The 10548-nt window shown below is 52.9% G+C and overlaps 1 protein-coding gene across 2 annotated transcripts; it reads left to right on the forward strand.

The window, feature by feature from the left end:
* Nucleotides 1-1326: 1326 nt before the first annotated feature.
* On the forward strand, nt 1327-10325 carry SIGIRR (single Ig and TIR domain containing). Of its 2 annotated transcripts, none has more exons than XM_069107956.1 (10): nt 1327-1442; nt 3711-3935; nt 5203-5398; nt 6244-6374; nt 6469-6609; nt 8313-8456; nt 8674-8776; nt 8922-9072; nt 9421-9613; nt 10026-10325. In XM_069107956.1, exons 2-10 carry the CDS (start codon nt 3929-3931, stop codon nt 10208-10210), a joined length of 1251 nt encoding a protein of 416 aa, XP_068964057.1. In that variant the 5' UTR covers nt 1327-1442; nt 3711-3928; the 3' UTR covers nt 10211-10325. The 2 variants fall into 2 exon arrangements, with proteins under 2 accessions (XP_068964057.1, XP_068964056.1); XM_069107955.1 differs by lacking the exon at nt 1327-1442 and adding an exon at nt 1495-3510.
* The last annotated feature ends 223 nt before the right edge of the window (nt 10326-10548 follow it).

Below are 10548 nucleotides of genomic sequence, written 5' to 3' on the forward strand. Positions count from 1 at the left end.
TTGGGCATGAGAATGTGTTGAAAAGGCTGTTGTGTGGAAGAGATCAGCCTGGTTTGGCTTCGTCCTAGCGGGCAGAATGAGCTGAGGTGCCACTTTAGGCAGGCCGATAAGGTGAGGGCTGGCCTGGTCTGGCCTGGAGAGGCTATCTGGGGCAGTGGCAGACTCCTGACCTCCCTGGGGGTTCCACTTGTCAGAGATACTTGTGGAGGGGATTCCTGGATGGCCCTGAGGCTCTCTTGGGCTCAGAGATTCCCTGAGAGAGGGAGGTTTGCACATTGATTACAGATACTGGGGATACAAGATCCTCCCAGAGCTTACAGGCTAACCTGGGGAAGTAACACTTATGAACACAGATCTGCACAAAATGATGTGAGAGGATGTAGGGGGAGCTGGGCCTTTCGACAACCACCAGGAGCTTTAAGAGGAAGGCCTAAGGAGGGAGTGCATGTTGCTGCCTCTCATGGCCATGGCCCCAGGCTAGTTACACCAGGCATGAGTGATCAGTGCAGTGACATGGAGGGGGGAATTCATGCCCTGTAGAAGGAACAGCAAGGCTGGTTTACACACAAGTGCATGTGTAATAACACTAGTCAGGGAGTTTGAGAGCAGGCCTTTAAATGCCAAGCAGTGGAGGGTGAATCTGGTCCCGGGGGTAGTAGGGAGCTGCTGAAGTTAGAGAGGGGAGGTGACAGAGACAGGGCTGCACTCTCCTTTCAGTGGTTGTGTGGACACCTTAACTCTGAGGCAGATTTGAGATCTGACAGATGATTTGATGGGGGGACGGGCATGGGATGTAAGGGAAAAGAGTGAACCCAATCTGGAGACAGAGAGAATGGTCAGGACCTGAGAAGATAGAGGGAAGTTTGGAGAAAATGGGACCTCAGGGGGAAGACGGTGAGACTGCAGCATGGGGTAGGGGGAAGCGGGAGGGGCAGGAAAGGAATGGTTAGCAAACCTGTCATTTCCTGCCCACTTCCATGCTCTGAATGTAGGGTCGCCTCCCATCCCATCAATGAGGTGCCAACAGAGGTATCTTGGAGGAGATTTAGAGCCTGGAAGGTGGGCAGGTCCTGCTCCCCAAGGGCCCCTGTGGAAGGCCAAGTGTTCAGGTCTCCTTCCCTCCTTCCTCACCTCTCTTCTCCTTCAACAGAGGGTGGGGGCCAGGTTCCCGTTGCCTAGGGCCCTCTAGAGTCAGTCGGCCTGGGGCCTCGGCAGTCCCAGTTCTACTCCTCCCCCTCCTGGGGCCAGAGGGAGGAAGGGAGGAAGGGAGGAAGAGAGGAAGGGAGGAAGGGAGGAAGGGAGGAAGGGAGGGAGGGAGGGCGGGGCTGCACCTGCCTGAGCTGCAGTGCACCTGTCCAGGTGAGGCAGCCCGCCCACTTGGCTGGCCAAGCCTTGAGTAAAGAGGGACCTGGGGGAGCAATGAGGCGGGCTGCAGGACTCAGGTCTGGACCCCTCTCCTGGGTGACTCAGGGGGAGGATGGGGAAGGGTGGGACTGGAGCGTGGCAGCAGGGCTGGTATAGGCAGCCAGGTCCTGGGGGGAGGGGACTTCCTAGGCCAAGGGCTAGTCACTGAGCTCAGGCCTGCCTGCCCAGCTTCCTGCCAGAGCCAAGGGACTAACCCCTCCCCCTCCCCACCTACAGTTAGGAAGGCTTTCCTCCTCCCTGGCCCTGATGCCAAAGGAAGGGAATCAACTGGGGGAGGGGCATTGAGGGGGTGAGGAGGAGAGGGAACAGGGAATAGAACTGGATCTGGGCCTGGACAGGAAACTGCCAGGGCTACCTTGCCTGGCTCCTGGGTGGTCAAAGACTCCTTTGATTCACCCTGGAAGGCCTTGCTGGGGGTGTGAGGAATCTTTCTTTCCTCTCTCTCCATTCTTTTCCTTCTGTGATACTTCCTCCTCTTCCCTAGGAGGTCTGAGGGATGGGATTGAAGGATAAAACTGTAGTTTTCCAGGATGAAATATTGTGGGGAAGGGAAAGAGAGAAGGTAGGCAGACTTTTGTGGGTGCTGGGCCTTGTTGCTGCTGGGCTGTGGTCCAACTGGAAAGCCTTTGATCACTGTTCAGTCCCCCTGTCCTAGGCATCAGAGCCCTCAACTTCTGGGCCTGGCCTAGGGTCTATAATCGGCCAAGGGAGCTATTTTCTCAGGCCTGGCCCAAGCAGAGGGAAGAATGGATGGATTCATCTTTGACTCAGTGCCTAGTTTTTGAGAAGGGTAGAGAGGAACTGAGTAATCTCACTGTTATGTCTGGGCTGTGGCCTGATACTGGCCTGGCTCACCCCCAGCCCCTGGCACCTGGCACCTAGTGCTGGGCTGTGTTTCCTGTGGTTCCTTCAGGATCAGTGGCGCTGGGTGTTTCCCATCCTTGGGGACCTGGTATTTAATGAAGTCAAACAGTCTGCTCCTGACAATCTAACACCCTTTCTTGTAGGCCTGAGCTCTCCAGTGCCCAGATTATTTCAAAGTGTTTTTGGAGACCTTTAGGAGATACTCTTCAAGCATGAATAGTCAGTGGGGCTGCCCCCTTCCAGGCCCAAGTTTCAAGGAAACTCAAGGCAAATACAACATTGCGAAGCTTGCTTGCTGTACTATGTTTCAGGGCTTGCTAAAATATTTGGGAGCTTGCCACAACATTTGGGAACCTGCAATAATATTTGGGTATATGCGATAATGTTTCTTTGGAGACTTGCCACAATGTTTGGGCATTTGCTATAATATTTCTTTGGGGGCATGTTACAAGCTCAGGGGCTTGCTATAATGTTTGTGTGTTTGCTATAATGTTTCTTTGGGGGCTTGTTACAAGCTCAGGGGCTTGCACAATGTGTGTTTGCTATAATGTTTCTTTGGGGGCATGTTATAAGCTTAGGAGCTTGCTACAATGTTTGTATGTTTGCTATAATGTTTCTTTGGGGGCATGGTACAAGCTCAGGGGCTTGCTACAATGTTTGTGTGTTTGCTATAATGTTTCTTTGGGGGCATGTTACAAGCTCAGGGGCTTGCTACAATGTTTGTGTGTTTGCTATAATGTTTCTTTGGGGGCTTGCTATAACATTTAGGGCCTTGCCACAGCATTTAGGGACTTGCCACAATGTTTGTTTTGGTGTTTGCTATAATGTTTTGTGGGGAGACTTGCTAAAATGTTGGAAGTTTTCTTCCTACTTGGGCTCTGCTTGTTGCTACCAGGTGACGATATGGGGTTAATAATGTCTGGGTGGGGTTTAGGTTGAGGAAAGGATGTGACCACTGAGCCAGGAAGCTACAAGGGAGAAATTCAGATAAAAAAAACCCAACCCCTATGTGCTCGACTTCTTTTGTGATTGTGTGTTCATGAGCTTTTCTGAACCAAAACAAGCCCATAGCCACTTCCGGGTGGGTGATAGGCGTGTTGGCAGGGGCTCTCACCTGTAGAGACAGTGGCAGGCAGCAGAAGCTGGCCTCTTTGGAAGGGCTTGTTTTTAAAACCAAGCAAATGGCTGGACCTGAATCTGGAAGAAAGCGGCCGAAGACAGGTGACCAACCTCCTCCAGACTGAGCCTGCGCCTAGGGTGAAAAATAGCAGCTTTTGTCTGGTGGGAGGGAAAGAGATAGAGGAAAACAAAGGTGCAGAGGTCAGGCTGTGGGACGGGGAGGAGGGAGAGGGCCCCTTTAACTGTTAGCCTTTAACAGGTCCCGTGCTCACCTGTTTACTGAATGCTTTTATTCTGTGTAGTGCCTGTAGCCCCTGACTGGCCTGGAACAAGTTGATCACAGGAACCACATCAGACAGGACAGGAAAGAGCAGAGCTCAGGCTTTGCTGCAGGCCCTCTGGCTGAGCTAGCCCAGGGTCTGCCCCTGCGCTAGTCCTGGTTGGGAGCAGAGCTGACTTCACTTTTCATCTGAGCAGTTCACAGAGAGGTTCCAGAGGCAAAGGCCCTCCTGGTCCAGCCATGGCAGGTAGGGGAAAATCCTGGAAGGGCTTGCTGGGAAAAACTAGGGAACTACTTATGGCTCTTTTCCTCATAGCCTGGGCCAGGTTTGAGGCTTGACCCCCATGTCTCCCACACCATGCTCCTCCATGGCATGGGCACTAACCCCTTCCCCTGGGGTGAACAAAGCTCACTGCCCTGGTACACAGAGAATGCCATAGCGCTAAATGTCAATTGGAGGGCCATCTAATACTCTGAGCTGGAGGGGGAGAAAGGAGGCTCCAGGTCCTGAAGAACCACTTCCACTCAGCTCTAGAGGCTGTGGTTGGGTGATGTGGAGAAGATGCCCAACCCACCTCACTTTCCAAGCACCTAGAGTCTTCCCACAGCCCCCAAAATTTGTCAGACAAGGGAATCCTGTGCTGAGATGGATAAACTGAGGCTTGGGAGGCAGTAACTCAACCAAAGCCACATAGCAAGCCAGAAGCAAAGCCAGGTCCAGGGCCCAGGTGTCCTGACTCCCACTCTGGAGGTCTTGGGTTTCCTGCTCCCATCCTTGCCCCAGCCACAGGGCTAATTCCCTTTGTCCCATAACCAGTACTGCATACCCTCCCCCCCCCCCAAGAATCATGACTGCTGTACAATGCATACTCTTGATCTCAAGGCTTGCTCCTTCCTCCCTCTGTCCTCAGTTACCTCATCTGTAAAATATGGGGGTTGGACCAAGTGATGTCTAAGTTCCTGTCCAGGTCTGAGATTCCAGGAATGTCATGATTGTGTCATAAGTGGGTCATGTGAGTGACTCCCAGGGATTCAGAACAAGTGGGAAACAGGAGAGCCTGGGATCACAGGAGTACCCAGCAGCAGCAGCAATGGCCAGTTGGCTAGAGAAGCAGCTGAATGGGGAGCTCCAGAGGGTCTGGTCTCATGGCAAAGGAAAAGGGAGCAGCACACATGTGCAGCATTCTCCCACCAGCCCAGCCTCTATCCTCTACTGGGCATGGAGCTCAGGACTACCCCTGCTCCCCGGATGTGGTAACAGAGTCCAGTGGCCAAGAAAGGCAAGAGTCTCCAGCACAGGATCTGCCCATGTCCCTGTACACCCACCCTGAAGGGCTGGAGCATCTGTGGACTTCTCAGATGCCTTAGGGGCTCAGGAGACTTCCCATGTTCAGGTGGTCAAGGTGACTGCCTTCTGGGCTATCAGGCTGGAAGGAGGAGGGGAGCCTGGATAGACAGGCCAACTGTGCCATGTCCATCTGAGGCTCAGTGTGCATGGCTGGCTTTTCTCCCAGATCTCTGTGATGTGGCTCCTACCATCCTGACCCCCTTGAAGGACCAGGTTCTGCTGCCAGCCCTGGATAGCAAGGTCACTCTGAACTGTACATTCTCAGTGGCCTTTGAGGCCCACTGCTCCCCTGCTGTCCAGTGGCTGAAGAATGGTCATCTGCTTGGGAACCATGGCCTTTATGACATTCAGGAAGTCTTCTGGTAAGGATGGCTCTGAGGCTTTGGTGCCTAGAGACCAAGCCCAGGGAAAGAGAGACAGGCAGCTCTGAGCACCACTTCCCCACCCTCCCAGACCTAAGGGACAAGCAGGCCAGTGACAGAGACCTCCCCCACCCCCAGGATGGGGAACCTGCCTGCCTGGTTACAGAGGGGGAGATTGGGGCTAGGGAGGAGTGACCACCCCAGGCCCTGGGGGCTCCATAGCTCTACCCCTGATTCCAAGGTTGCAGAGGGATACCACCCCAGACACAAACCCCCACCCCTTCCCTCCAGAAGTTGGGTAGGGGAGTGGCTAACCTGGACACTGTCTGAGGGGGGTGTATAAAGGGAGGGGAGAAGAGAGACTTCTTGGCCAAGAGGGTTGGTGAGGGAGGAGTATTGGGGGAGTAACTTGTTGGAATGTAAACCTCAGTAGGCTAGTGACTACCTGGGACACCGATGAGGAAGGTTGAGGGGGGAGGGATTGTATGGACACTGGAAGGTAGGGATAAGTGATGGCCTGGGACACACATAGCTCCCTTCACCCCTCATTTCCTCTCTCCCTTCCTCCCCTTCCCAACCCTATCCCCCACACAGAGCCTTCTCCTAAGGGATTGTGTCCTGAGACCAGCCTGGGGCCTGTGTGCTCCAAAATGGTCTGCTTCTGAACCCAAACCCCTCTCCCATCCCTAACTCTCCAGCCACTATGGGAGTTTAGCTCAACGTTAGGTCAGGCAAAAGTGTGTGTCTTACCTGTAGCCCCCATTCCAGGGACTCAGAACTCTAGGCTCAGCCTTCTCCCTGCAGGAGCAGTGAGTATGGCTGGGGCCTCCCTTGGTTCTCCTCAGGGGTGGGGCCAATGCATCTGAAGGGGTCCTGTCCAGTGTCCTGGGGACCAATCTTACAAGTATCCAGGACTATGGGACCTACATGTGCTCCCTCCGGAACCTTAGCACCTCATTCACACTGCAGAGGACAGGTATGGCTATAGGTGGGGGCCAGGCAGGGGTCCACATGCCCCCCACTGCCCAGGAGGTGCCCAGCTCCAGGACGGCTCCTTCTCCCCTTCTCAGACCCTGCTGGTCACATCCTGGCTGTTCTTTCTTCTCTTCTGGTCCTGCTTGTCCTGCTTATGGTGGCCCTGCTGTATGTGAAATGTCGTCTCCGTGTGTTGCTTTGGTACCGGGACAAATATGGGGACGTGGAGATGAATGGTGAGCAGCTCAGAACCCTGGGGAAGGGGAGCTCAGGCCCTCTGGGCCATGACAAGGTCCTGCCCATCCCACATCACGCCACAGTGGGGACCACACTCCCCCTTAGGAAAAGAGATACTGTTATTATCAAGATAGTCTGGTCCTGGCTAAGAAATGAAGTAGAGTGGGAGATCAGTGGAATAGATAGATTAGGGACAAATTCCATGTTAGCAAATGACCATAGTAATCTAGTGTATGACAAACCCGAAGATCCAAGCTTTTGGAACAAAACTCATTATTTGACAAAAACTGCTAAGAAAACTGGCAAACACAAGGGCACAGACTAGGTATAGATCAACCTCTCACACTGCATACCAAGATAAAGGCAAAGTGGGTATTTAGACGTAAAGGGTGACACCATAAGCAAATGAGGAGAGCAGGGAGTAGTTTATCTGTTAGATTAATGGATAAGGGAAGAATTTAAGACCAAAGAAGACTAAAGATCAAATTAAGACCAAAATGTAAAACAGATCATTTTGGTTATATAAAATTTAAAAGTTATTGCACAAACAAAAACAATGCAATCAAAATTTTAAGGAAAGCAGAAAGCTGGGGGGAAATTTTGCAACAAGTATCTCTGATAAAGGCCTCATTAGTCAAATATACAGAGAACTGAGTCAAATTTATAAAAATACAAGTCATTCCCCAATTGGTAAATCGTCAAAGGCTATGAACAGGCAGTTTTCAGACAAAGAAATCATAGCTATCTCTAGTCCTATAAAAATGCTCTAAATCACTATTGATTAGAGAAATGCAAAATAAAACAACTCTGAGGTACCACCTCACACCTAGCAGAGTGGCCAATATGACAAAAAAGGAAAATTTTAGATGTTGGAGGGCATGTGGGACACTAATGCACTGTTGGTAGAGTTGTGAACTGATCCAACCATTCTGGAGAGCAATTTGGAACTATGCCCAAAGAGCTAAAAAACTGTGAGCACTCTTTGATCTAGTTCCCAAGCAGATGACCATTCTTCAGCCACTGGACAGCAGGGGAGCAGTGGGCCTCAAAGGCCACTGAGAATGTACAGTTCAGAAAATCAGAAAATGTTTAAAAAATCAGAAAATATTAAGCTACACAATTACTGAGCAAAAAAAGAAAGAAAGCAGATGCTGGTGCTCATGGGCCGGGGTGCTGGAAATAGACAGCACCAGGGCCGGGCCATGGCTCCTTGCCATGTTCTGCTGAAAGGCAACTCAGTGGAAGGAGTCGGAAAGACCTGAGTTCAAATCCAGCCTCAGAGTCTTCCTAGCTATGTGAGCCTGGGCAAGCCACTTCACCTTTTTCTCCCTCAGTTTTCTCATTTGTGAAATGGGGACAATAACAGCACTCACATCCCAGAGTTGTTCCAAGGATCAAATAAGACAATATTTGTAAATCACTTAGCATAATGCATGTAGCAGACATTTAATAGGTGCTTGTTTCATTTCTCTCCCCCTCCCCCATTTCTCCCTGTCCCCCACCTTTCCCTCCCGCCTCCCTTCCTCCCTCCCTCCCTCCCTCCCTCCCTTCCTTCCTTCCTTCCTTCCTTCCTTCCTTCCTTCCTTCCTTCCTTCCTTCCTTCCTTCCTTCCTTCCTTCCTTCCTTCCTTCCTTCTCTCTTTCCCTTCCCTCCTCCCTCCATCCCCTCTTCCCTCTCCTCTCTCCCTCCCTCTCATTCTCAGATGGGAAGCTCTATGATGCCTACATCTCTTACACCAGCTCCCCAGAAGATAGGAAGTTTGTGAATTTCATCCTAAAACCACAGCTGGAGAATCGGCATGGCTACAAGCTTCTCCTGGATGACAGAGATGTTCTCCCCAATTCAGGTACAGGTGAAGGACAAGATAAAGCTGCAATGGCAGCTCTGCTACGACAGATTCCCCTCAGGGCCCCCAGAGACTTCGCTGATGGGCTCCTCCACATCCTGACCCTCAGGACAGAATGTTTCTGCAAGCACTCTCTGGCCTTCTCCTTCCAAAGCTGCCCAGGCTTCCCCTCCTTGGATCGCTCTGACAGGCTCTCTTTCGTTGTCCTCCCCTCCAGAGCCCTCGGCAGATCTGATCATGAACCTGAGCCGGTGCAGGCGTCTTATTGTGGTTCTCTCAGACACCTTCCTGGGCCAGGCCTGGTGCAGACACAATTTCAGGTACCACAGTGGGGAAACTGTGTGTGTGTGTGTGTGTGTGTGTGTGTGTGTGTGTGTGTGAGTGGGGGGGTGAGTGGGGGGGTGTTGGTGGTCACATGGTCTTCTGGGTCTGGAACTCAGAATCTCCTGACTCTGGCTGGTATAGGGAAGGCCTGTGGAGGCTCCTTGAATTGTCCCGAAGGCCGATCTTCATCACATTTGAGAGTCAGACCCACAATCCCTTACACCCTGCTCTCCGCCTGCTTCGGCAGCATCGACACATTGTGACCCTGCTGCTGTGGAGGCCAGGCTCTGTGGTAGGAGGGGAAGGGGGTGCCATGGTCCTTTGGGGGTGAGGGGCTACATGGTAGGAGAGAAATGCCACAGTCCTTTGGGAATGAAAAAAACCATGGCAGGAATGGGGGGTGGGCTTTTGTGGTCCGCTGAGGGTGCTGGGCTGTATAGTAAGAGGACTGTTTCTCGCTGACCTCCATGTTCAGTGGGTGTATATTCACCGAGTATACAGGGGGGCTGTTGTTCCATGAGGCTGGTTTTCATAGTCGATGCCTAAAATCTCCCATTTATATCCACCTAGAGGGTGTGCCCTGCTCCCAGGCCAGAACTCCCTGAGCAGCATTGAGTAACAGCTTTTGGTCACCTTGTAGACACCCTCCTCCGATTTTTGGAAGGAACTGCATCTAGCCCTGCCACGAAAGGTGCACTACAGGGCCCTGGGGAGTGACCCCCAGACTCAGCTTCAGGAGGACAAGGATCCCATGTTGACCCTCCACGGTGGCTTCCTGGAGGGCCGGCCTGGTCCAGACCCAGACCCTGACCCTGACCCTGAAGGAGATTTGGGTAAGAGTCCCATAGCAGGGCTTTGGCGCAGAAATCGCTCCTGGGGGGCCCTCAGCTTAGAACAACAGAAGTCCTGGGGAGGCCGACTGGGTTGGGTCCCAGCTCTGGGGCTCCCGGGGGTGAGCTCCAGGCTCTTAGCTGGCAGGCTGCTGGGACCAGCACATGACATCCTGGGGGCAATTGTGACAGAGGCCCAGCTCGGGTGACCACCCAGGTGCTCCCTTGCCCACACGTACACATCATACACATTGAGCTTTCTCTACCCACTTTCCTGAGTCCTGAATGCTAGCCTGCCTCCCTTCTACCCCTTGTTCCGCTCTGCTGCCTTGGGAATGGAGGATCTGCCCCGGTCTGGCCCCCTGGGCCTGCAATTGGGGTGGGGCGATCACCTTGACTTTGACTCTTTCCACAGGTATCAGAGGACCCATCTTTAAAGACCTCCCTCCTCCACGCATGAGCCCAATCACTGAGCTGCCAAGTCTTAAGGCTTCTGGTGGGGAAACCCAGCGGAATGAAATAGATGTCTCTGACCTGGGATCCCGTAACTATGGGGCCCGTACTGACTTTTACTGCCTGGTCACTGAAGATGACATGTAGACTACCAAGGACCTCTCACCTCTCCTTGCTTTGGAAAGCAGGGCCTTGGACTGGGGTGGAGGGGAGGGCCTTGGTCCTGGGGGCAGGGCCTTGGGCTAGGGGTACAGGTCCTTAGACCAGGGGTGCAGGGCCTTGGACTGGAGGAACCTTGGACTGGGGGGCAGGGCCTTGGACTGGGGGGTGGGCCTTGGACTAGGGTTAAAGGGTCTGAGACTGGGGGGGTGCAGGGCCTTGAACTGGGGGGCAGGACCTTGGACTAGGGGGCAGGGCCTTGAACTGGGGGCGCAGAGCCTTGGACTTGGGGGGAGCAGAGCAGGACAGTGGAGAGAAGAGTGCCT

Source organism: Petaurus breviceps, unplaced genomic scaffold, assembly GCF_028583685.1.
Source record: "Petaurus breviceps papuanus isolate PSGF00001 unplaced genomic scaffold, PetGlider_PUasm1.0 90317, whole genome shotgun sequence".
In the NCBI taxonomy this organism is placed as follows: Eukaryota; Metazoa; Chordata; class Mammalia; order Diprotodontia; family Petauridae; genus Petaurus; species Petaurus breviceps.

Excerpts from the sequence above, each read along its gene's own strand:
- SIGIRR (XM_069107956.1), top strand. Across the intron at positions 6,375-6,468 it reads ATTCACACTGCAGAGGACAG|ACCCTGCTGGTCACATCCTG; the intron begins GTATGGCTATAG and ends TCCCCTTCTCAG. Across the intron at positions 8,777-8,921 it reads TGGTGCAGACACAATTTCAG|GGAAGGCCTGTGGAGGCTCC; the intron begins GTACCACAGTGG and ends TGGCTGGTATAG.